This window comes from Pteropus alecto, unplaced genomic scaffold, assembly GCF_000325575.1.
Source record: "Pteropus alecto unplaced genomic scaffold, ASM32557v1 scaffold67, whole genome shotgun sequence".
NCBI lineage: Eukaryota > Metazoa > Chordata > Mammalia > Chiroptera > Pteropodidae > Pteropus > Pteropus alecto.
Window position 1 is genome coordinate 6836574 of NW_006441061.1, and position 26412 is coordinate 6862985.

Below are 26412 nucleotides of genomic sequence, written 5' to 3' on the forward strand. Positions count from 1 at the left end.
GGGAGCCGAAACACACTGGGGGTTTTATAAAGGACATCCGGTGGCAGGTGGGGGTGGGGAGGCCGGAGGGGTTGGTAGTGGCAAGGCAGGGGCAGAGGGGAGCAAAGATTGGGGGTGCGGGCTGCCGGGACCAAGCTTCATCCTCACTCCCTCTAGACTCTCAGCAGTGTCCCCCCCTGCCCCCCGCCGTCCCCCGAATCCTGAGCCTCTTTCAGGACCCAGCCAGGCCCCATTGTTCTATTCTTCAGTAAGAAAGCCAGAGCACCTCTTAGAGAAGAGGGGGCTCTGGGAAAGCCCCAGGGACCTGGGGACGGGCAGCTGCCCTGAGTGCTCTCGCCAGACCCTGGGAGGGGGCCGCTCTCCGCCCTGCCCGGCTCCCACCCCAGCACTGAAATCCTGCAAGCCACTGTTTTTCCTCCGTGATAAAATATTCATGTCCGCAGAGCAAGCGCTCTTTGGGAAGGCTGCGTGTGTCTAGCTTATGCTCCGCACAAGCTTTTAAAGAGCAGGACGCTTTTCCTACTCTCTAAGCATTTTCTAAGTCCGAATCAATAATGCACTTTGCCGGGCAGCTTCTCTGGATGTCGCTTCTCTCCCGCTCTGCGGCCTCCCCCCACCCGGCCCGGTTTCTCTCCCTCCTTTCTTTCTCTCTCCCTCTCTTTCATTCCTTCCTTTTCTCCTAATTTACTTTTATTTACTTTAAAAAAATATTAAGTGAACTGTGTTGAGCTGTTTGGGGGGGAGCCTCCAGTCGGGGGTGGGGAGGGAGAGGCCAGGGCTAGTGTAGGGTGGACAGGCTGAGTCTGCGTGCTGGGGGGAGGCGGGGGGCAGGGCTGAGCCTTCCTGCCGGCCCCTCTGGGGAAGCACCCGAGGGTGCCCGAGGGGGAGGGCTTGGGCCTCTCCTGTCCTTTTTCAAATCAGTTAGAAAATGTTTGCAGCACGACCAGAGAAAACAGGTGAAAGAAAGGAGGTCTACAGCAAAGCAAATCTGTGGCACGTGACCCGAAATATATCGCCAAGCTTTCTAAGGGGCGAGCAGTTCAGTTAGACCTGTCTGTTTTTGTGGTAATGAGCTCCCTGGCACCGGGGGTATGCAAAGGAGGGGAAGCCGTCGCTTCTCTGAGACAGACGCCCACGTGTGTCTGGTCTGTTATGTGGTACCGGGTGAGGGGCTGGGCTGTGGCGGTCACCTGTTGGGGGGGTGCCACGGGGATCAGCCACGGTAGACTTTCCCAGCCCAGACAGTCCTAGAAACCTGGCTGTGGGAAGAATCTGCCTGTGCCCAGGGCAAAATGGAAGGTGTCCCCCTCCACCACCCCCTTTTTTTTTAATAATGAAATTTTAAGTTCCTGAAGAGAGTAACCCTTATCTAGCCAGAGCCCTGGCAAACCCCTGCCCTCACCGGGCTGCTGAGCTGACGGAGGAAACCAGCCTCTCCGGGCTGTGACAGGCGGGGCTGGGCATCTCACCTTCGCGCCTCTGACCCCGGCTTCCCAGCCATCCCTCCCCCAGCCAGCTCGTCCCCCAGGGCAGCCCGATGCCCTCGGGTCGTGGGGAAGCCTTGCTGGCTGGCTCCGCTGGGGACACTGGAGTTGGGGTGAGGACGGCGGGCTCCCTGCTGGACTGGAATGGCATCTCAGCCGGCTGCTTCCCGCACCCCTCAGCAACCGCACGGTGCTGCCTGGGTGACGCCAGGCATGTCGCCTGCCCTCTCCAAGCTGCGGCAGAGCAGTGGGGTTCAGCGAGGGAGGAAGGGCGCGCTCAGTGGGCGCTCAGCAAACAGGGCATTGTCGAGGGGCATTGTTGAGGGCCCTCAGGCGATAAGGAAATGTTTACCAAACGCCACTACTGTGGGGGGCTGTGGGGCGAGGCGGGGGCCAGGCCTGGCCCCTGCTGTTCTAGAGTCCAGTCTCAGACACAGAAGCTTCTGGAAAAAGGTAAATTGTGGGCAGGGTTGAAATGAAAGGCCCTCCTTCCCTCCCCACCAATTGGGGCAACTGGAGCAGAGTGGAGAGCTGTTCTGGGCACTTTCTAGGGTGGCTGCCGGGTCAGGGGTTTGCCAGGCCGCTTGGGACTCTGGGCCTGAGGTGGGCCTTTGCCCAGGGGATGCCCACGCGGCTGGTCCAGGGTCAGGGTCTAGGGGGAGGCTGCTGGCTACTGCCACCAGGAGGGATGAGTCCCGGGAAGATGCCTCGCTCGGCTCCCGGCCCTTTCCTGCCTGAGTCCTGGCCGGGCTGGATAGACAGGGCTCCCACGAGGAACAAAATCCAAAAGAACCAGAGAAGCTCCTGGCCAGCCACAGCTCCTGCCCTGAGATGCCGGGTGGGTCGGTTTCCGCTGATTCACGAACAGGAAGGGGTGACCTTGCTGCTGTCCAGAGCTTTTGCTAGAAAAGCAACCAGAAAGAGAGGGAGAGAAGCCTGTGGGTTGGGGAGGGAGTCGGAGGCCAAGAGCAAGAGGGATCAATGAAACCACAGAATGAGAATGGGGGGCGGGGCCGGGAAAGAGAGGGGCAGGGAGGGAGGAGAGAGAGACAGAGACGGGCAGGGCTGGAATTAGACTCCGCTGGAATTAGACTCCGCTCCCAGCAGAGGCTCCTTTTCCGCTTTGTTAATAATTTATCCCCTCTGCAACTTTTCTTAACAATAAATAGGAAACCATTTGTCAGGGAGAACTCCCCCCGCACCCTGGCTTTCTCCCTGGAGGAGGGGACGTGGGGATGTGTCTCCCTTCCTTCCAAGTGGCCAGGGCGACCGAGGCGCTTAGGCTTTGAGATGTCAGCGTCCGAACGCGATCATTTCACGAGCGAGGAAGCTGAGGCACGGCTAGGGCCAGGCCCCGCCCAGCTCATGCGTGGGGTCAGGGACAGTGTCCTGAATCCCAGCTCCATGCCCCCACGGGTCAGGCTACTTATTACTGACTTAAAGGCCTGACCAGGCTGGAGTTTCCCAAAGTTCCAGAAGCTTCATGCACGGTGCAGGGTGGGGCAAGTTTAAGGCCCATGGCTTGCTCCCCGCAACCTGTGCTTTTCCCCAAGTCTTGCTCTGTGAGGGAGCTGCTTGCTGCCTCACCTGGCCCCTCGGTGGCCCCCTAGCCCAGTGACGGCCACCTCCGTGTCTCACATCCTCGGCCACCCCTCCCCAAGGCTCCCTTTGGCACCCTCCCGCCTCCTACTGGCAGATGCCTCCAGCCCCAGCTGAGGTTGACGGGGCTGAGGGTGACAAAACAGACAGGTTCAGAAATCTGTCAGCTGCTCACCTGCTCCTGGGACCTGCCCACACGCCTCAGTGGCAGAGGGGTTGGCTGTCTGCCTCCAGGTGGAAACCGAGTCTCAGCAGAGTGGCACAGGGTCGGGGCTGGGGGTGTCCTTTCTCTTTTGGGTGAAAGGCACCGTTTTCTGACTTGTCTCTGAGCCCCTCTGCCCGGTGTCCTGTCCCACCTCTGCCACCGCGTGACCTCGAGAATGTGCTCGCCTCTCCTCACTTGCAGGATGTAAATAAGAGGACCCCAATCTTCGGGTAATGCATGTGCAGTGCTTCCCGCGCTGTGGACCCCGCATTTGCTAGAGCCACAGGGACAGAGACGCCGAGGGTCAGATGCTCTCTGCCTCCACCGTATGTGAGGACGAGTGCTGGCCGTGTGGTGGCACCTGGTGTAATTCCCGGGACTGCCCTTTGAGGTCAGTGTTCTCAACGCCCCTGGACATCCACTCACCCCACGGAGGCTCCCTGAGTCCCTGGGGAGTGCCGGGCCTGGGCGGCAGTGGGCGAGAGGCAGGTGAGGCCCTGCCCTCATGACGAGTCCCCTCCAGTCCAGGGGAGAGTCAAGGAGGCGGAGTGACTTGCCCACGCTCACTGGCGAGCCTCGTGAGCGGCTGAGCAAGAACTGTACCTGCTCACCCCGCTACAAGCCGCAAAGCCCTCCCCGCCACACCCTGGCACGAGGCCACGCAAATGGCCAAAACCCGCCTTGTCTGCGTCCAGCAGCCGTGGGTTTTGTACCGACGGGGCTGCCAGGCCGGCCGGCATGAGGTCCCTTCCTCTTCCCGAGGCTGCGTTACGGTTCCGGTGCCTGCCCCGCCTCGGGCCGCAGAAGTCCAAATAGCCAGACTGCCCCAGGGGACAGTTACCGCTGTCCCTGCTAACAGCTGGCTTTCCCACTCAATTATATTTTCTTTGCCCAGAGCTTGTCTACAGTGTTTACAGCCTGGCCTCTGACTCCGGCTGCATCCTTTGCACAGAAAATAACATCAAAGCAAAAGCATTCGAGAGCTGGTCGCGAGGTATGAAGTGGTTTCTCCGCGGAATCGTTCATGCCGGGCGTCTCTGACTTCTGTCCACGCGGGATGTTTGTTCCCACCCCCTTCTCGGTGCTCCGGTCCAGGCTGGCTGCCTTCCCCCGCTCCAGCTGGGCCGCCCCGCCTCAGGGTGACTTGCCTTTTGTGTGTCTGCAGAGACGGGAGGGCTGCAGGTGGCATGGGCTCGGTTTCCCCCAAGGTTTCTTGCGTTGGGTCCCACAGAGTCCAGAGAAAGTGAGGGCGGCCAGCAGGGACTCAGTTTCTCCCCTGTGAATGGAAATGGCCGTAGCACCTGGCTTCCTGGGTGCTCCTGGGAGACAGCGACGAGGGGGTGAAGGGCCCAGGTGGCACATGGTTGGCACTCGGCGAATGTCATGATCTTTACGCTCTTCGGAGCCGGCAGTCCCAAGGCGGCCCGTGTCACGTGCCAAAGTCCGGCTTTACTGTTAAGGAGACAGAGCTGGTCCATGTGCAGCCGCTGTTTAATAACCATTGCTACCGATGGGGGACATTTTCTAAGCATGTCATACGTGTTATCCCCCAAGATATTGGATGAGAAAATGAAGACCCAGAGAGGTAGAGCGACTTTCTCAAGGTCACACAGCCTCGAGGGACAAAGCCGAGGTTGAACTCTAGGTTTTCAGACCCCAAAACCAGTTTCCTTAACTGCTCCAGACTCCAGAACAGGGGTTGCCAACTGGGGAGAAGGGGCTCCATGAACCCCTCCCCCAAATTTGCATGGAAAATGTGGTATGTGACATATTTCTGGAGAAAGTTCCAAGGCTTTTCATCAGGGATATGATTGATTGATTGCTTGAGTGATGGCTTTGGTGTCGTCCCAGCAGGTTAAAGGTGTGACTCAAACACCCCTGACGTTCCCCCGGCATCGGGCCATTTTTTGAGACTTTTCGTTTCATTATGAACCTGATCTCACAGACACGGGTGGAAAGGTGCAGACCATGAAGATGGCAAAGCCTGGCCCAGTGACCCTGCCCTCCTCGGCACACCGTCATCAGCTGTCAGATGCAGCAGCACTGGGGGCCGAGGCAGTGGGGTGGGGTAACCCCACTTCTAATCCCAGGCTCACGCCTTCATCCTCAGAATCCTCCCGGCTGGGCATCACGGCCCCTTCTGCAAGAGACACGCTCCGTGCTTCTAAACGGTTAAATGGAATCCTGAGATCTTGGAGCAGGGGGTGGCGGAAGGAAAGGGAGGAGCAGGAGGGAGAGAGAGTCGTGTTGGCGATGGCTCGGGATTTATTTGTTGTACTCGCTGTTGATGAAGCCCGCTCGGCAGCCGGCGCGGGCTGTAAATACACAGGCTGATTCATTAGTTTCTGACCATCTGCTTCCCAGGTTGGGGGTGGGGGCGGGGGGCCAGTGCGCCCCGCAGGTTAGGGCAGCATGGCTGGCAGCCAGGTTGGAGCCCCCGTCCCCTGGCAGAGCCCGCTGTGTCAGTCTTTCTGGTGACAGACAGGCTGGGCACAGCTGGGAGCTCTGAGGGATCCGATGCCCCCCAGTGGGACCACCAGGCAGCTCAGCAGGGTGAGAGAAATTAAGGCAGGAAGGTAAAACCATGAAGGACCGGGGGGAAAAGATGAGGTGTGGGATGACGTACAGCAGTTGGGAGTTGACAGGAATAATAACGATATTCACTATGAGATATATTAATATTAATCTAATTGTTATTATATCAATAACTAATAGATGACAATAATAACTCTATTTTGGTGAGCAGTTACTGAGGTCCAAGCCATATGTAGAGGCTCCACTACACTGTCCTAGATGAGGACACTCACAACCCCATGACGGATGACGAGGGAACCGGCCTCGAAGATGGAGTCAGGCAAGGAAGGCTTCCTGGAGGAGGTGCATGGGGGAAGGCTCCGAAAACCAGAAAGAGGGAGAGTGGCTGTAGGAACACGAACTCAGAGGCGAGAGGGGATGAAGCCGCCAGGGAAAAGGCACAGCCTCCGTTGCTGTTAGTAAGAGCTTCCCAGGTAGACGAGGCAGCACGATGCGCCCCAGCCTCCAGCGTGCGGAGAAACAAGCCTCATAGAAGAAGGCCCCAAAGAGAGCTTCTGGGGCGATCATCAAACACTCTCGGTCCAGTCCCGCCCCTCTGAGCCGTTCCTCCCGCCCTGATCCCCTTTTGCACACCTGGGACGAGTCGTGCATTAGTTTGCTGGCGCCTGGGTGGCTTAAACAACAGATTTATTTTCTCAGATTCTGGAAGCTTGAAGTCCAAGGTCAAGTTTTGTTTGACCCTTGAAGACCAAGGCAGGGTTGCTGTCTTCTGAGGTCTCCCTCCTTGGCTCGCAGATGCCCAAGGAGCATGCTGCCTTTTCGTGGGGTCTTCCCTCTGTGCACATGCACCCCGTGTCTCTCCATGGGTCCAAATTTCCTCTTCTTATAAGGACACCCGTCAGATTGGATTAGGGCCCACTCTAAGGGCCTCGTCTTAACTTTGTCACCTCTTTAAAGGCTCTGTCTCCAAATACAATCACATTCTGCGTTCCTGGGATTGGGGCTTTGACCTATGAATTTTGAGCAGGACACAGTTTAGCTCATAACTATGTGCGGGGGGCAGTAGGAGGGAGAAGCAGGGCTGAGGGTAGAGGGCAGGTGCTGGGTGTGGGGAGGGGAGAGGAGGGTGCCGACATGGGTGCAAAATGCGTCCTCCCACCCCCAGTGTCTAGGTGTGGACTCTGGGGCCTCTGCTTGCTGCTCCCTGCCCCAAATGGCACAACCACAGCCTATTCTGCCTCTTGGCTCAGAGCGGCCCTCCCCGCTGTGGGCTGGCCGAGTGAAGGGGGAAGGGGCTGGCATGCACAGGCAGGCCTGCCTCCTCCGGCCCCAGATGGAGGCCTTGCCTCTGCGGTCCATCCAGCCATCCCCGTGGGGCCTCTCAGCCCCCACCCCCATTCAGGGCGATGGCCGAGGGTCACCCAGCGGGAGCTCGAGGAAGCTCAGACCTCCAGGAGCTGAACCAGGCCCCTCTCCCTGCCATGCTGCGTGTGAGGACACCAGTGTTTTGGGACACTGAGGTTGTCTAGGACAGGAGCAGGCCCATTCTCAGGAAACCGCCCGCTCTCTGGGAGGTCTGAGCCGGTCCTGCCCTGGGCCTCAGTTTCCCCATCTGCTCAACGAGGGGTTGGACTCAGTGGTGCACCCCGTCCACCCTGGAGTTTGCGGGTCCCGTGACTCGGCAGGGCTGGCCAGGCGGGGTGGACAGTGGCAGCATGGGGGGACCAAGGACAGAGCTATTTTGGTCAAGGAGGGCTTTGTGGAAGCTGCCTCAGCAAACCCCGGGGCCAGCCTGCCCACTGAGACACCCAGGGCGGCTTGGGAACTCGTCCTTTTCCGAGGGGGATCAAAGGTGATGACAACCCGAGGCGGCTGCGGTGATGGGGGCGGCTCAGCACCTCAGGAGGCAGCACCCCACTTCCCTGTGGGAGCCGATAGCTCATTTGAAAGCGAGAAGCTTTAACTCAGATCCAAGCCCTTTGTCACTGAGCAAACGAGACCTGAAATATTCATCAAAAAGGGCTGCAAGTGGCCTGGGTGCTGTGTGGTTCTTGGTGACAATTCTTTTTTTAATAAATAGATTTTATTTTTTTAGGGCAGTTTTAGGTTTACAGAAAATCGAGCAGACAGTAAAGAATGTTCCTGACACCTCCCGCTTCGGGTTCACAGCCTCCCCTCTCGTCGGCATCTCCCGTCAGTTGGTACATTTGTCACCGTTGATAAAGCATCGCTGATACATTATTAACTCAAGTCCATGGTTGACGTGGGCTCACTCTTGGTGTTGTACATTCTGCGGGTCTGGACAAATGCACTATGTCGTGTGTCCACTGTGAGTGTCATACAGAATTGCCTCATTGCCCTCAGGCTCCCCTGGGCTCCACCTGTTCATCCCTCCAACCCCGAGGCAGCCACTGTGTGAGTGACATTTTCAGGCCTCCAGATGAGTTCGCACGGTGGACCACACACGGGGATGGATTGGGACAGCTGCGGAGGGGATCATGGCTGGTACCCACAGGGCCCGAGAGCAGGCTGCCAGCCTTCTGGTGGGAGGAGTAAGTGAGTGGGGGCTGTGCCCTGTGTTCCTCAGCCAGTGTCCCCCTCTGAGCCTGCCAGGTACATGACAAAGACCTGGAAATGACTTGCCACAAAAATGTACCCCCTCGAGAGGAACCTGGGCACATCCTTTCAGTGTGCCCAGGCTGTGCGTGAAGCAGACACGCATGCTGTGCCAGAGATAGGTGTGACCGTCATGCTCTGCATGGGACAGGCCAGGGTGTGGCTCCCAGCTCTTCCTGGCGGGGGCCTTGGGCAAGGGCCGTCACCTTCCTGAGGACGGAGGACAGCTTTCTTCATCCAGTGCAGGAAGATCATACTCCCACCCAGAGTTTGGAGGTGAGCTGTTGAATAGGAGAGAGATGGGATAAGGCGCCTGACACAGAGTGGCTGTCCGACACATGTTTGCAATGACTTTGACTTTCCCACCGCCACCTCGGATGTGCCTACTAATGGCAATAGTTTAAAGGGTCTGGAAAGCATCTCAGCGTAGGAAACGTTTAAAGGGTCAACAATGTGGGTAAGAATTTATGAGGCAGACAGAGCACGGAAGGGCACGTCGAGGAGAGGGAATGCCATCTGCAAAGGCTCAGAGGCTGGGGGAAGGGGCCTTGGAGGACAGGAATGCTCGGGTGGCCTGAGCCCCAGGAGATTAGGGAAAATGGCTCCAGGTGGAAGGAGGGCAGGGTCAAGGTATCAAAGAGCCACGGGGGACTTTGGAGCAGGTGACCACCACCCAGCCTTCTCGATTGTCCGTACTTAGAGTAGGAGTAAATGCGTGTTTTCTTGGGCAGCCACAGAGTTGCATGTTTTTACGAACTGTGAGGGAAGTGGGTCCAAATCACCCACCCGGGAGATGCTTCCTGGTGCCCCGTCACGGGACGAAACAGACTCTGGGACCTCTGGGCAGACGCCCGGGCATGCGCGGTGAGAGCCCCGCGCAGCAGCCAGCGCCCACCCCGGCCCTCTCTCCCCCGCCCCCTCCCAACAGGAGAACCCCTACCTGTGCAGCAACGAATGCGACGCCTCCAACCCGGACCTGGCGCACCCGCCGCGGCTCATGTTCGACAAGGAGGACGAGGGGCTGGCCACGTACTGGCAGAGCGTCACGTGGAGCCGCTACCCGAGCCCGCTGGAAGCCAACATCACGCTCTCGTGGAACAAGAGCGTGGAGCTGACGGACGACGTGGTGGTGACCTTCGAGTACGGCCGGCCCACCGTCATGGTCCTGGAGAAGTCGCTGGACAACGGGCGCACGTGGCAGCCGTACCAGTTCTACGCGGAGGACTGCATGGAGGCCTTCGGCATGGCCGCGCGCCGCGCGCGCGACCTGCCGGCCTCGGGCGCCCACCGCGTGCTGTGCACCGAGGAGTACTCGCGCTGGGCCGGCTCCCAGAAGGAGAAGCACGTGCGCTTCGAGGTGCGGGACCGCTTCGCCATCTTCGCCGGCCCCGACCTGCGCAACACGGCCAACCTGTACACGCGGCTGGAGAGCGCCAAGGGCCTCAAGGAGTTTTTCACCCTCACCGACCTGCGCATGCGGCTGCTGCGCCCCGCGCTGGGCGGCACCTACGTGCAGCGGGAGAACCTCTACAAGTACTTCTACGCCATCTCCAACATCGAGGTCATCGGCAGGTAAGGCCTGCTGGGGGGCGCCGGGGTGCTACGTAGTACCCGGGATGTTACCTGATACCTGGGATTTTAACTGGTACCTGAGTTGTTACCTGGTTCCTGTGAGGTTACCTGGGTCGTTACTGGTTCCCGGGACGTTACCTGGTACCCGGGATATTACTTGGTTCCTAAGACGTGACTTGGTTCCCGGGACGTTACCTGATACCTGGGATTTTAACTGGTACCTGAGTTGTTACCTGGTTCCTGTGAGGTTACCTGGGTCGTTACTGGTTCCCGGGACGTTACCTGGTACCTGGGTTGTTACCTGGTTCCTGTGAGGTTACCTGTGTCCTGGGATGTTGCCTGGTACCTGGGATGTCACCTGGTACCTGGGATTTTAACTGGTACCTGGTACTTTACCTGGTTCCTGTGAGGTTACCTGGTACTTGGAATGTTACCTGGCATCTGGGATTTTAACTGGTACTTGGTACTTTACCTGGTTCCTGTGAGGTTACCTGGGTCGTTACTGGTTCCCGGGATGTTACCTGGTACCTTGGATATTACCTGGTTCCCAGAACATTATATGGTTCCTGGGATATTACCTGATACCCGGGACGTTACCAGGTACCTGGGTTGTTACTTGGTTCCTGGTACTTTACCTGGTTCCTGTGAGGTTACCTGGTTCCTGGGACATTACCTGGTTCCCAGCATGTTACCTGGCACTTGGGATGTTACCTGGTACCTGGGATTTTGACTGGTACCTGGTACTTTACCTGGTTCCTGTGAGGTTACCTGGTACCCGGGATGTTACATGGTTCCTGGGTTGTTACCTGGTTCCCGGGATGTTACCTGGTACATTGGATATTACCTGGTTCTCAGAACATTATATGGTTCCTGGGATATTATCTGATACCCGGGACGTTACCTGGGTTGTTACTTGGTTCCTGGTACTTTACCTGGTTCCTGTGAGGTTACCTGGTTCCTGGGACATTACCTGGTTCCCAGCGTGTTACCTGGTACCTGGGATGTCACCTGGTACCTGGGATTTTAACTGGTTCCTGGGACTTTACCCGGTTCCTGTGAGGTTACCTAACACCTGGGACGTTGTCTTGTTCCCAGGACATAGCCTGGTTCCTAGAACATTACCTGATACCTGAAATATTACCTGACATCCGGGACGTTACCTGGTGTTACATCGAAGGGGCTGCCTGTAATGGCCAGGGCTGCACAGACAAGACGGCTGGGTTTGTCTGTGGTGGGAGGTGCGTGGTGGGCGATAAGCATCTTCCGTGAGGCCCAGGCTGCCTCCAGCCCCAGGGCCGGAGAGGACCCGTGGATCTGGGCAGGGTGGGCAGGGCTCCGGCTAGAGCCTGGTGCGCAGGCGGTGCTCCGTAACCGTCCATGGCTGCTCGTATCTGGGGGTCCCCAAGACCACCCTTAGGCTCCGCGATTCGCTAGAAGGACTCCCAGAACCTAGCGAAGCTGTAAAACTTGCAATTACAGTTTAAGGCGATGAAAGGGTGCACCTCAAAACCAGCAAGAGGAAAAGGAGCACGGGGCAGGCTCCAGGAGGCACCAGTGTGAGCTCCCGCTGGCCCTCTCTAGCGTCCCCGTGCAGACCGCCCTCGGTTCTCCCAGCAACGATGTGTGACAACACATGTGGTGTGGCGCCAGCCAGGGAAGCTTGCCCGGCTGCTGTCCGGGGTTTGTGCTGGGGACTGATCATGTAGATGTGGCTGACTGCCCCTGCGGTGGACCTTGGTCTCCAGTTCTATGACCAGGGGTCAGCTGATACTATGCGGCCCAAGACCCCAGGTAAACAAAACACTCTCATCCGGCAGAGGGGGCCGGTCAGGGGCCAACCTTTTCTTTAAAAAATACAGGGTGCAAACAACCCAGACTTGCCTGGGTCCACCCTTTAGTCACAGCTTTGGAGAGGAACGTGTTTTAAGGACGTTTTGGGGGGAGGTAAGAGAGCTTCGTAGGAGGTCGAAGCAGCCTGTGATGCCCAGGGCTGTTTAGACTGTGGGTGATTAAATGGCTCCAGACCATGCGCTGCACTTTATTCCTGAGGGCCCCTCCCCGTCCCCTGTCTGCCCTCAGGAGAGAGGCTTGGAGGTCCCATTGCTGGGAGCCAAGGGGCAGCAGCGTGTGACCCTGGGCTTCGCTCGGTGTTCCTTGGCCGGCGGCATCAGCATCACTTGCAAATGGGCTAGAAAATGCAAATTCTCCGGCCCCACGCCAGACTCCCCGCATCGTGGACTCTCGGGGTGGGCCGGCAATCTGCGTTTCCACGAGCCCCGCGGGGGTCTGGCTCACTCGCGTCTCAGAACCCCCGATATGACAGCTGAGAGTATGGACCCCAGAGCTGGATGGCTTGGGTTGACTCCCAGCTCTGCCATTCACTGGCCGCGAGACTCTGGACGAGGACCTCCCCGTGCCTCAGTTTCCCCATTTTCGAACGGGGGTAGCAATCGTGCTTCTCACACTGGGTTGTGGACAGAGTTAAATGAGTTAAAGCTGACGAACATTGAGAACCATTGTGTGCCTGGCACAGAACACGTGCTAAAACATTAATTTGTTGAATAAAATCAACAGCATTCAACAGAATGGCCTCGGAGAGCTAGGGCAGGCGGAGGAGGGGCTGGGGTGAGACCCCGGGGGTCGGGGCCGAGTGGGGCGGGAGCACAGCTTGGGGCAGCGTAGTCAGGGCTGCCCGGAGACCCAGCTGGGACAGCACACCTGGGCGTCCTTCCTCAGCAGGCGCTGGGGACTGCCCGGGTGTGTAATTACCAGTAAGTGCACCAGGCAATTGGCCATGTGGTGTGTATACTGTAATCTCGGTTTGGTAAGACGTACGATGGGCCCGTGCGCGTCATTTGCACGTCTCGAACAGACACTGGAAAGCAGTGTGTTCCCAGGAAGGCCTCTTGGATCCAGGGGAAGGCTGGGGTCACGCCTGCCGAGCGGGGGCGGGCAGGGGCTGCGTGGGGCTTGTGTTTTCAGCTTGTGTTTGCATTTTATTTTGCTTTGACTCTGCGTGTGGATTCCAGGGGGCCAAGGCAAGGGCAAACAGCTCATGAGGCAGGGTCAGGTTCAACGCCGGCCGGTGAGAGGGAGGCAGATGCGCGTGCAGGAGCCCGTGGTTCTGACTCCCCCACTGCGGGCAGGATACTGTGAATCAGGAATGTTCTGGAAACCTGATATGTGGACACCGGGCGTCAAGGATCAAGTTCCTGCGTCTGTTTCTCAGATCTGTGTCCAGGCTTTGGGTCTCTGCTCATCTTGGTGACCTCTGCCTGCCCTTGGAAGCACCGTTCTGGTTGGTTTAAGATTCTCTCTCTGCCCCACGGTCCAGCCAGGCCCAGCATCTCCGAGGTGGGAGACCAGTGCTTTACGCCTTCTGGGGGCTGCGGCCCCTTCTCTGACCTGCCTTGGAATGCTACGAGGGCGCCCTCATCTTCGGAAGTCTGGGCAAGGGCCCACCTGGCTCTTCACTGTGGCTCCGGCACTGTCCTGATGTCTGGGCAAGCTGCAGGGTCCAGGCCGAATGGTGACAGTCAGGACCTGTAGTGCCCCTTAAACCTCAGGGGGTAAAGATCATCTTTCTCACGGGAGAAACTCGGAGATGCAGAAATGGGGCTGAGCGTACCCAGGAAAGGCCAGAGGAGCAGGGAAGAGCCTTAGGTCTTCAGCCTCACCCAGATTAAGAGCTCCATGCCGGCGCTTGGTGAGCTGGTGCCGGGTGCGCTGGGTGCCAGCTCTGACCCTGGCTACCCGTCTGTAACACGAGAACCAGGGCCGCCTGGAGCCCGTGTCCCCCTGGCAAGGTGGCAGGGCGGTTCCCGCCGGGCTGCTCCCAGTTCCCCTTGGCACCCAGCCTCTGCGGGTGGTGGCACTAGCCGTAGCGGTGGCGAAAGCGTGGCAATCAATTCGCAGATGGAGTAAGTACCCTTCGGGCGGCTGGTTGGCAGGAAAGCGGCAGCCTGGCTTATCGATTAATTAGGTCTGGTTAGCTGGCTCAGCAGAGGCCTGCGACTTCCTCTGCTTTTCCTTCTAAACTCCTGGTGGGAAAGGCCAGCTGGGCCAGGGAGACAGGATGGGGTGGCACAGGTGGACGTGGGGCCCGCCCAGGCAATTCATTCCCTTGATGTTCCTGAGTGGGCACTGGGGACCCCCAGAGCTGTCGGATCCTGGGACCCTTCACGACCCAGAGTTACAGGTGCCTCCCCTGTGGCCTACTAACAATAGCAGCTGGTATTTATTGAGCATTTGCTACAGGCTCATTTCCTGTCGAGTGCTGAGCTAAGGGCCTCACGTGCATTTCTTATTTAATCAATAGTCATTCCACTCCCCCACGGTTATTGAACTCCTAAGACCTCACAACCTGAGGAGCAGGCCGGACATGGTCCCCGCCCCTTAGAGCTTTCCCCACAGGAACAGTGCTGCCCCCGCCCTCATCATGTTTTCAGAGGAGGAGGCTGCGGTCAGGGAGTGTAAGGTGGTCACACGGCTAAAATAGACACCAGAACACAAGACCCAACCCCAGCATGTCCAAGCTCAAGTCCATGCTTCCTTCCCGAGTCCATGGGTCTAATACTATGGTTGCTCCCAGCCCTCTCACTAATGTCGGCTATTTCCAAGTTCAAGGGGAACCCCACAGGGAGGGGGAGACAGGACGGAGGCACCGGGCTCTGGTGAGGAGGGGCAGCTGGCGAGGCCCAGGGCCTGGGGACCCAGGAACTGGCCCGAATCAGGTGTGAAAGGAGGGGGCAGGCCGCGCTGCAGCCCCACAGGGCGTGGGTTGGGGAGCGAAAGAGCCTCCAGCACCTGGAGACAACTGTCCCCATCTGCCTCAACCTGACCGAGCCTGTTTTCTATCTGCAAAATGAAGACGTAGTGATGACCTCACCAGCTTGCGGTGAGGATTCAGTGAAATGATGCCCTTGAAGCGCGTAGCCCACTGTCCCGTTCATCTGGCTCAGCGTCAGGGGAGGGAAGGGAGAGGCCTGGGTAGGAGGCCATGACCTCACCGACCCCCAGACACGGCAGCTGGAGAGGAGTGGGGAAGCATGCTTTTGGGGTTCCCAGGGGTTACACACCTAACCGTCCGAAGGGGCCCGGAAGACACGCACCTACGGGTAACAGAGACCAGTAGAGGCAGTAGGGGAGGGGGTGGTCTGTGGAGAAGTGGAGAGCAGACCCCTCATAGGACAACAGACCGAATATTGTCACATCTTCTGATGTTGCAGAAGGCACACAGCATATATACATATATGAGAAACCTGTTGATTTAAAAAATACCGACGCATACTTCAAAATTCTTTGAACACCTTGTGCAGGTAAAACGAAACACACCTGCAGCCCAGGGCAGCTCACGAGCGGCCGCTGTGCCGCCGCCGCCGCTCTGCGATCTCCGTGTCCTCTCGCGGCCGTGGCCGCGTAGCCGCTACGCTAATAACATTCCGCGGGCCGCGGGCGGGGCGGGCAAACTGACGGAAGAGCCTCGCCAGTCCCGCCCATTCCGGGTCCGGGACAGACGGAGGGGGTGTTGGTGATCCTGGGGGTGAATTCTCCCACCCAGAAAACTCCTGGAGGCTCCAGGGAACCAGTCCAGCTGGGCCTTTGCCGACCAGGGACAGGAAAGGAAGAGCGAGCTCCCCATCCCTGGAGGTAGGCAAGCCGAGCCGGGTGGCGCTTGTGGGAGATGATGGAGCGAGGTCCTGTGCACCTGTTCTGTGCGACGATCAGAAATGGCGATCGAGTGGGCGGGAATTATAGACACCGCTTAAAAGGCTGGTGGGTGTTTGGTGGCAGGCATCGCGTCCTCACCGCCTTTTTGCCCAGGAAGAGGCTGGAGCCCTTGGAGAGAGAGGAGGCCTGCTAGGTCCCAGCTGGGCCTGGACGGGCGTACCTGACCCTGGGCTGGCCGAGCCGCCCGCTTCCCCAGATTCTGCTGGGCCCCGGCTCCTCATCTGAGTCCCTGGGCCCTCCGACGGGACGGGTCCCGGTTTTCTGCTCCATGACCCCTCCCCCTTTCTGGCCTCGTTGTCTTCTTCCCTAAACGTCCTGTTCTTATTGACCACCCGGTAACCAGAGATGGACGGAACTTACGGCAAGAATAGAAACCGCAGGAGGGAGGAAGACCTAGGCTTTGCGCATGTGCGTCAGGGGTTGGGGGAGGTGTAGGGAGGAGGGGGGCGGTCAGAGGGAGCAGGCGCCTCTCTGACCGTGTGTGAGCCCGGCCCTCCCTCCGATCCGCCCCTCCGATCCGCCCCTCCGCCCTACCAGAGGGAAAGGGCGAGGAGGGCCCCCCCGCGATGCTATTCTGAGTCCTCTGGGACTGCCCTTGAGGCTGGGGAGGGTGGGGTTTCCTCCCTCAGGGACATGAACTGTCATTTATTCAGCAATTCTTACAGGCCAAGTGGCATTCTCAGGCCTCTTTGTGTGTTTCCTCACTGAGTCCTGCCCTGAGACGGTCACTGTCCCCAGTGCACAAATGAGGAAGCCAAGGCTTGGAGGTTAAGAAACAGGCGGATGTCCCCCACTGGACGTCTATGGTCAGAAAAAGAGAAAGCGCCGTGCGTTGACGAGGCCGTGGGGAAATGGGACGTGTGTGTGCCACGGTGGCGGTGTGAAATGGTGCAGCCACCGTGGGAGAGAGTTTGCCAGTTCTTTAGAAACCAAACACAGAATTCCCATGTGCCCCTGCAGTCCCATCTCGGGGGATGCGCCCAAAGGAACTGAAAGCGGGGGCTCGAATAGCTATCTGTGCACCTGTGTTCACAGCCGCATTATTCACAGTAGCCAAACGTGGAAGCGACCCATCAACAGAGGATGAATAAACAAAATGTGGTTTGTCCATACTAGGGAATATTATTCAGCCCTGAAAAAGGAAAGAAATCCTGACACACTCTACGACATGGACAAACCTTGACGATGTTATGGTGACTGAGATAAGCCAGTAACAAAGGGACAAATACGCTCAGATTTCACTAGTATGAGATACCTAAGAGTAATGACACTCACAGGGACAGGAAGTAGGGTAAAGGCTACCAGGGCCTGGGGGAGGGAGGGTGGAGAGTCACTGTTCAGTGGGCAGAGAGCTTCTGTGCGGGCTGATGTGAGTTCTGGGGGTGGATGGTGGTGGTGGTTGCATAAGAACGAATGTACGTAATACCACCGGGATATACGCTCAAAAATGGTAAAATAGTATGTTTCACGTGATGTGTATTTTATTACAATTTAAAAAAAAAGAAAGGAGAAATAGATGGATGGACGGCTTCCACGACAGACCATCCAGGTGTCAGCCCCGGCTCAGGTGAGACCCTGGGCAAGGTTCTTAGCCTGTCTGCGGCTTCCCAGCTCTGTAGGATGGAGACGGCAGCCTCCATCCTACAGAGGTGTGAACGAGACGATCCACGAAGCGTGTTCCGAGCCGTGGCCGGGCCCTTGCAAGCGCCCAGCGTGTCACCATCACGTCAATAAAACGTGATCGCAGGGCACGTCCTGGGGGTCCTTCTACCGGCCTGGGGACTTTAAGGATCCTGGGTCCCCTGATATCATGCTGTGTGTGGTGTGTGGTCCACCGGGTTGGGGGGGGGGGCCCGTTTTCATTCCATCCCCCAAGGGGGGGTATCCATGATCCCCAAACATTTGGGAAGTCAGTTTTGCATTCTGCCTTTTATTTTTTTTGACCCAACATATATGAGCCCAGCGCACTGGGGGGACAGAGATTTCGTTAGGTGCAGTTCACGCCCCTTTAACTGAATCCGCCGAGCTTGCCCGACCGTTGCTTCTCACCGAAGGGCGGACATGCTTGGTGAAAACCAAGGCTGTCGTCTGGGGGGGTGCGGTGCTGGGGACGCCTGGGGGGTCTGCCGCCAAGTGTGGCGGGTGGGCCCTCAGGGCCCGTCCATGTTCCTCTGCGTGCCTCCGTCTGTGCACCCAGGAGGGGTCCCCCCACCCGTAGTGGGAGGGGGCAGGAGAGGTTCGGCCAGGGTCACAGAAGATGTGGGGAGCCCCGCGGGTGCGTTGGCACTGGAACCACGAACAGTACTGCCTTCCTAGCAGGCCCCGCTCCCCCTCGCTGAGTGAGAAGGGTCCCTCTGGGAGTTTGCTCACTGTTGTACGAATTCGTCCAACGAGCATTTTTAGTGGGTATTTGCCTTTGCGTCCTTAATGCTGCCGTTACAAAGCACCCTATGCTAGGTGGGCTTGAAACGACCCAAAGTGATTGTCTTGCGGTTCTGGGGGCCTGGCCTCTGAAATCAAGGTGTGGGCGGGGCCGTGCTCCCTCGGAAGCCTGAAGGGTGTCTCGGTTCCACGCCTCCGTCCCAGCTTCTCCTGGCGGCCTGCGACCCTCAGCTGTCCTTGGCTGTAGGTGCACCAGCCATCTCTGCTTTTGTCTCTATATGATGCTCTCCCCGTATCTCTGCTTCTTGGAAGGACCGCGGTCATTTGATAGGGACCCGCCCTACCCTGCTTGGACCTCGTCTTAACTTATAGCTTCATCACATCTGCAGAGACCCTACTTCCATGCAAGGCCACGATCCCGGGCACTGAGAGCTAGGACTTCAGTATATCTTTTTAGGGGGACATGATTCAGCCCCTAACAGGCACCTGTTACAACCTGACACAGCCAGGTGCTGCAGACCGCAAAGCCTCCTGGGTTTGTGGTCTAGTAGAGAGATAGGACTAAACAAATGACTAAAGGTGCTTGGAATGGAGCCCCACTGAGGGGAATTTGGGGGTGAGGGAGGACCAACGTGACACAGGAACCCAGGTGGTCAGCGAAGGCTCCGGGAGGACACAGCTTTGAAGGTGAAACGTGAGGGTGAGTGGGAGCAGGTGGGGTGCATTCTGGGCGGGAAACAGCAGGTGCGACGGCCTTGCATTCGACGCATGTGGAGCCGTCTAAGTACCTCATGGCTTGACGTGGCTGCCGTGTGCAGACAGCAGAGGGCATGGGCCACACCGGCCCGGCGGCCTCAGGAGGGAACTGGTTTTGTCCTAAGTACAGGGAAAGCCACTGCAGGATTTCAGGCAGGGGAGTGTCGCGATCTGATTTCTCATGCTTGAAAATTTGAATCGGGAAGGGACCCCAAGGGCAGCTGGGATGCCAGGTAAATCGTTCCAAGACCAGCGAGGCCTGGACGGGGTCCTGGCGGTGGAAGCAGAAGCCGTGGCCGCCCGGGGACACCTTGGCAGCCTGGCAGTAGGTTGACAGAGTGGCTGGTGGGGGCAGGGAGCAGGAGGCCTCAGAGGACTCCCAGGAGTCTGGCTTGAGACGCTGAGTAGATGCAGATTTTACCTGGTCAAATGGGGACAACTGTCGGGGAGGAGGTTTCCGGAGGCAGTGTTTTTACATTTACGATTTTTATATCATTCTTTATCCTATAGTAAAATTGATCTTTTAGATATAGATCTATGAGTTTTAACACATGTGTAGATTCACGTGACCACCACCCCGACCAATCAAGACGCAGAACATAAACTCCCTCCCCGCCCCCAGCCCCCTGCTCTCTGTCACTGCAGCTTTGTCTTCTTGAGAATGTCCTATAGATGGAGTCGTTGGGCAGGTAGCCATGTAGACTGGCTTTTTTCCCTCAGCACAGTGCCTCCAAGGTGCATCGTGTGGTCACCCGGTCGATGTGGTCCTTTCTGTCACCGAGCGGTGTCCCACCTATCCATTCATCGGAGGGAATTTCAGTTGCTCCCAGGTCGGGGCTTTGATGAACAGAGCCGCTGTGAACATTCATGTGAAGGTTTTGGGGTGAACATAAGCTTTCTTTTCTCTTGAGTAAATACACGGGTACAGAATAGAGGGGTCATATAAGTGTGTGTCCATAAGAAGCCACGGGACGGTTTCCTAGAGGGACTGTCCGCTGGAGGAAGACGGAGTTTTATTTTGGAGGTGCCCGTGAGGCGTCCGGGGTACCAAGTGCAGGAGAGACTGGGCCCCGGGAGTCCTGGGCTGGAGATGACCCCCAATGCCATGGGAGTGTGGGAGACCCCCCGAGAAAGGGAGGGGAGGTGGGGGGAGCGCTGAGCCTGAGACGGAGACAGGGAAGGGGGGCAGTGAGGGGAGGAAAGCCAGAAGGGTGGTGCCCCAAAGCCAGGCGGGAGCAGTGAGTCCACGGGGAGCGGGCGCCTGTGTGTGTCCGATGCCACTGCGATGAGGGCCGGCTGGGCCCAGGGACTTAGCTGCATGGAGCTCAAAGGCGACCGACCTCATGAAGACCAGACCTGGGAGGGTCGGGACGAGGGCTATTGCGGGGCGGGTTCCAGGGAGGATGCAAAAAATTTTTTAAGAATAAATGAATGAAGGGTGTGAATGAGGGGTCATCAATAAGGCCTTTAGGATGCTGGACCCTGAAGGGGAGCAGGGAAATGGGGCGCGAGCTGGTGGGGGTGCGGGAGGTGTAGAGCGTTCTTCCTGAGAAGAGGGATGTGCCCCAGCTCTATGAAATAATCCAGAACTGACGACAGGGAGAGAGCAGAGAGGGACAGGGGGACAGCGAGGAGGAAGCCATCGGGGCGGGATGGAGGGCACGAGGGACGGAGGGCCACTCCCCGGTGACTAAGGGGAACTAGACAGGTTGGCTATTTAGGTGGAGACCACGCTTCCGAGCATCCAAAGGACCCCGGTTCGGTTCTGGCTGCAGCAGGTCTGTAACCCCACATGTCGGAGTCAAATTCCGCTGCTTTCGTCCTCTGCTATGGCCGTGCCACCCTGAACATGCCCCATCTCGTCTTTCACTCGCTGGCTTAGGGCCCAGGCAAGTCTCTCCAGGTGCCACGGCCTCAGTTTCCCCACCTGTGAGATGGGATCCCGCTGTCGTGAGGACCGTCTGAGAATGCGCAGGTCAGCTCAAGGCTCAGCACGCAGTAGGTGCTCAGGAGGTGGGGGCTCTTGCTGTGTGTAAGGAGTCAGTACTGAGTCCCCCACAGGGGTTGCCTGTTCAGGAGGCCCCGCCTCTGGGTTCCCGCCCATCTCTCTGAGCCTGAGCAGGCCCCTGACATGGACCCCCCATCTCCACCCTGCCCCCCGGGGGAGGTACACGGGGCGGGCGCCGGGATTTTGTCTGGGGGGATGACTGGCCTCCCTCCCTTCGGTCCGTGCTGGGGGTTTTTACCCCAAATGCAAACCTGGTCGTGTCACTTGCCTGCGTGGGACGCTCGGTGGCTTCTTGTTGACCGTAGTATCAAGCCTGCACTCTGGAGCTCTGCTCACACGGACCACAGGCTGTCCCTCCCGGACCCCTCGGCAGCCTGGGCTGAGTCCACGCAGACCAGCCACCCCAGTGCCGGTCCCTCAGCCTTGCGTTGGGGCTGTTCCTCCTGCTCCCTGCCCACCGCCCCCGCCCACCTGTCTGCCAAACTCCTCCTTCCTCAGGGCTCAGCCAGGACAGCACCTCTCTGGGGCTCCCGAAGGCCGAGACCTGGGCAGCTGTCCGCCGTTCCCTTCTCTGGCCTTCAAGGAGGGCGGCGCTCCCATTGCAGGGTCGTAGCTACAGAAGCCACACGCTTACACGTCTGACCCCCACACCCCCCGACTCTGAGCTCAGAGTGAACGGGGTCTGGCTCGATTATGGGCAGGCTGCGTATTTATTTGTTGAATCCATTCACTCATTCATTCATAAACAAATGAACGTACATGAACGAATGAGTCTAACCATCAGGAACCCTTTCTGAGAGGGAAGGGTCTAGAACACAGGACAAACTGGCTGGGCTCGCCGGCACCCACACGCATCGCTGACCTCGCGCTTTCCCCACTGTGTCACCTGGGCCTGGCCCTTCCCTCGAGGGTGTTGGGACCTCCCCCAGGGGAAGAAGTGAGTCTGTTCAAGTCAACCAATCCAGTCATATCCACGGTGTCACCTCCAAGCCACACTCCCGAGCCCACCTGCCCCCCTCCGCCAGGCTCGCTCCTGTTCACTGGGAAGCTGCCTCTGGCTTCGTAATGGGTAATAGAATTTATCAATAGACGAGGAGGTGATGTATGTTAAAGCACTTAATATAAAAGGACTTCGCACAGCAGCCCGAATTTGATTTGGCCGATGAACTCAATTGCCGGCTTAATTGTGTTCCAGGAGGAGCACCAGCCAGCATTTATCCACATTACCCTGGAAAAGCCAGGTCGTGTCAGGGGACCGAGGCCTCCCGGACCCTGCTCCCGCAGCTCAGTCCCCCTGCCCTCTGCCCGGGGGTCTCAGGCCTGGCCGGTTCAAGTTCGCTGGCATCCAGGCACCCTCTTCCTTCAGATACCCCAGCCCGGCCTCCATATTCCACTAATTAGCTGGACGTCCAATTTTTTTTTTTTTTTTTACTGGGTTCACCTTACCATGGTCTCCAGCTATGTTCTGGCCACTTGATCCAGCTGGCCTCTTGGGGCTGTTCTCCTGACCACTGCTTGCTGCCCCAGCTGCCGTGAGTATCTGTGCATAGCTGTGCCCCCGCCAAGGTCTCTCCCCTAAACCCCCAGGGGAGGTCTCAGAGCCCCTGGCATTCCCCGCAACCTGCCTCAGGCCTGCAGACAGTGGATGGGGATCATTATGAGGACGGCCACTAGCCAGCACCGACCTTGACGTCCAGCTGATGGTCAAGGCTGCCTGCTGGCTGGGAGTGGAAGCCCCTGGGCCACCTCTCCCTTGAGTGCCCAGCCCCTCCGCCCACACACATGGCCACATCCTCCTCGGAGCCCGGGTCCCCAGCTCAGATGCTCGGCCCCTCCGTGGGGGAGGCGCCCTTGGGGACGGCACCGTCTCCCGCATCTGCAGAGCATGTCCACATGTCCACATGTCCACCCGCGCATGCAAAACTCTCCAGGCCAGCGTGGATTTAGGGTTTGCTCCCCATCATCTGCCAGCCCAGTAAAATGCTTTTCCCAAGAGAACAGTGTCTACCCAAAGATAAATGCTCTGTCTAGCAAGAGGAATGGCAGACGCCGCTTCCTGCTTTAAAATAATCGCTTTCTGACAACTCCAGCCTTCAAGGTCTGAGAAGCATGCGCGTCCACTCCCAGTATGCTTGTGCTTAACACTGTACGGACGCGTGGCAGAAGGAGGCGATCGGTTACCAAGAACCCCCAGAGTCCTGGGCTCTCGCCGCTCCCACCTGTGCACCCCACATCTGAGGGGCTGATGTCAGCGGCCTGAAATCCTGGCGCGCTTTGAATTTCGAGGGGCGCCAGCCCTGGCACCCACCTCCCTGCCCAGCTCAGGCACCGTCTCTTGCTCACCCAAAGGCATCGCTTCCTCGGCTTTTCCCCACGGAGCCAATGACATCACCCTCTCTTCCCCGCAGCCAGGAGCTGACCTACATTCCTTCCGCCCTCCAGCCCGGGAGGCGCTCCAAACACCCCTCAGCTCTCACCCTGAGGAGGGCGGGGCCCGGCTCACGATTTTCATGGAGCTCCGGTGCCAGGCCCGCGTCCAGATGGCGCTCCCGCCAGCAGCTCCTGGGCACTGCCTGCCCCTCCCCGCAGGGCAGGGCACGCTCCGGCCGGCAGTGAGACCGGCTTCGTGTGTCTGTCAGACACCCCGCCGGGCCCAGCGGGTGGGCAGATTGGGGTGAAGTGGCACATCGCCCCTGGTAGGGGTGGAGTAAGTTTCCCAAGAACTGGGGGTGTCCGAGACGGCCTTCCCCTGGCAGTGAGGCCTGGTGCCGCCTGCAAACTGTTATGGTCTCCTGGGGCTCGTTAGGGACTCATCAATTTGAGAAAAGGAACAACTTATTGGAGCAGGTGGCCGTGGCCATCTGTCCGGTGGGCAGGCGGTGGGCCAGCTTTCAGTGGGGAGTGGGGGCACCCCATGCCAGTCTTCAGCAAAGGTCAGGAGTTGGGCCACTGGGCCACGACTCAGCCATGTGAGTGACCGGGGGTGGCGGGTGGGGCTGCCTGATAAAGTGCGAGATGCGTTTAATTCTATATTTCAGATAAAGAACTCATCAATCTTTCAAGTATAAGTACATCCCAAATATTTCATGGGACGTACGTATACTGAAAACATTATTTGTTGTTTATCTGAATTTCAAACTTAGAAATCCTACATTTTTATTTGCTAACTCTGTCAATGGTAGTGGCAGATGGCTCTTTGGGAAAGTGGCTCTTAAGATGCCAGTGAGTGTATTCCCTTGAGGGGGTCCCCAGGGGCCTGGCGAACATGTCAGTCATGCCTGCTTTGGATGCTGCTGGCTACTGAGAGAGGCTCCGGGGATAAGGGGACCTGTCCCTTGGGGCTGAGCACCTGGGGGCTTCCGGGTAAGGCCAGTCTTTTTCCCAGGAACCCCCACACTCTTACCTCTGCCTCTCGATGGCCATTAACAATAGTGACAATAAAGATGGCTGGCATTTATGGAGGGCTCGCTGTGTGCCAGACCCAGTGCCGAGCACTCCCCAGGTAACAGCTCATCTCATCCTCCCAACAGTCCTGTCTCGTGGGAACGACCCATTTTCCTGTTTTCCAGGCTAGGAGACAACCCGAGGCTGGTCGCTGGCCACTGCACGCTGCTCCGGGCCAGCTGTGGCCCTGACCGGCCTTTAACTGAGCAGCCGCTCTGTGCCAGATCCTGTGCAAAAACCTTTTGTGCATCATCTCAAACTCTGAGAGCCCACTGTGTGCCACACAGTATGGCAGGCACTTCCGCATAAGTAAATAGTAAAGGTAAAAATCTAAGATATCATTCGACTCTTTCAATTTGCAAACAGAAGATCTGAGACTCAGAAGTGAACTGTTCAAGGTCACCCAGCAAATCAGAAACAGGGCCCGGGCAAAAGTCTGGCTGCTGACTCAGCATCCATCTCTCTGTCTCTCCCTCTCTCTGTCTCTCTCTCCCTCTCTCTGTCTCTCTCGCTGACTCAGCATCCATCTCTCTGTCTCTCTCTCTCTCTCTGTCTCTCTCTCCCTCTCTCTGTCTCTCTCTCTCTCTCTCTCCCTCTCTCTAAATTTGGCCTCACCTAGGTCATGCCTCAGGTTTCTTTGCCTCTCTCTCTCCCTCTTTCTCTCCCTCCCTTCCTCTGTCTGTCTCTCTCTCTCTGTCCCTCTGTCTCTCTGTCTCCCTCTCCCACGGAGCCACTACCATTGCCACCCAAAGAGTTGAAGGCGGGGGTAGGGGGGACAGCAGGTCCTGGGGGGCCGCTGGCCGGTGGCAGGCCCTGTGGGCTGGCCAGCCTCGCACTGTCCCTCCGTTCATTATTGAATAACGCTTCCTGATGGATGAGCCGAAAAGCGCTGTGTCACAGGGTCAGGTGGCTCAGGTGACGGTTTTCTGGCGAGATTGATGGTTCTCGAAGGTCAAATTCAGAAAGCAATTCCTTGGGAAAATTGATCCCGTGGATGCAGGGGAAATATTTGGGCTGGAGGTGCAGCCGGGCGTCTGGACCACCCACCCAGGTCGGGACAGGGGCAGAAGTTGGTGCTGGGAGGGAAGGCGGGAAAGGGGGCCTCTTTCTTCTGGGGCTGCATTTCCTTGGCCAAGGCCGGGCCTCAGAATTGGTGCGCAGGGCCGTAGGCAGAGGGCATGGGGGAGGTCTGCCCTTGTGTCTTCTCCCCTGGGTTTATTATCCGACTGGGAGCACCAAGAGAGACGCAGGGTGGCAGAGTGGCTGTGACACCCAGCTCCAGCACCTGACACCCCTGGGTCAAATCCCGCCTCTTCCACCTGGAGACAGGATGTGAGTTGTTGGTCCTTGACCCACCAGAGTCTTGCATCCTCACCTGTGAATGGGGAGAGAGGCGCCTTCTGGGTTTTCACAGGGATCCGATTAGGAACGCACATCACACGGCACCTGTTCCTGTGAGTGCGCAGTGGATTATTCGTATGTGCTTGCTCAGTTATGTTACCTGTTCCATCTCCCAAGGGCCTCCCGGGACAAGGGAGAGAAAGCACAGAAAAACAGCCAGGGGCTGCGGGGTGGAGAGGGGCCACGTGCCTGTGTTTCGGGGAACTGTGGGACGGGCGGACTTCTCCGCGCCTATGCCCGCCTGTGGACCAGCGCTGTCAGCCGCCTGCTTGAGACACTTCCAACCGTGGGGCTCACCGGCTGCGCGGCCTCAGGCGACTTACCTGACATCTCTGTGCCTTGTTTCCTTGCCTGTAAAATAGAGATGATGTGATGCACCCTGCCTAAGGCTCCCTCCCCTGAGGAACCGATGCATTTCCCATGGAAAGCTCAGAGCCCCCCGTCTCCAGAAGGTCATAGATATAAGAAATGAGAAAACCAACGGGAACCTAATGTTTGCACGAAGCAAGTGTCTTCTGGACCGTGTCTCGCTTGCTCCTTAGGACAACCCTGCGGAGGAGGTGCCACGGCCACCCCTATCGTGTTGGCTAGGGAACTGAGGCTGAGGGAAGTCCAGCGACTTCCAAAGGCCACGGAGCAAGTGGCAGAACATCCCAGGCTGGTGGCGCCAGGGGCCACGG

General features: G+C 58.1%; 1 protein-coding gene across 1 annotated transcript in view; it reads left to right on the plus strand.

The window, feature by feature from the left end:
- Positions 1-26412, plus strand: part of NTNG2 (netrin G2) — a 62712-nt gene that overhangs the window by 15486 nt on the left and 20814 nt on the right. Inside the window, exon 2 of the mRNA XM_015594128.2 lies at positions 9368-10011. Coding sequence (XP_015449614.1) covers positions 9368-10011 — 644 coding nt within the window. The remainder of the gene's footprint in view (positions 1-9367; positions 10012-26412) is intronic.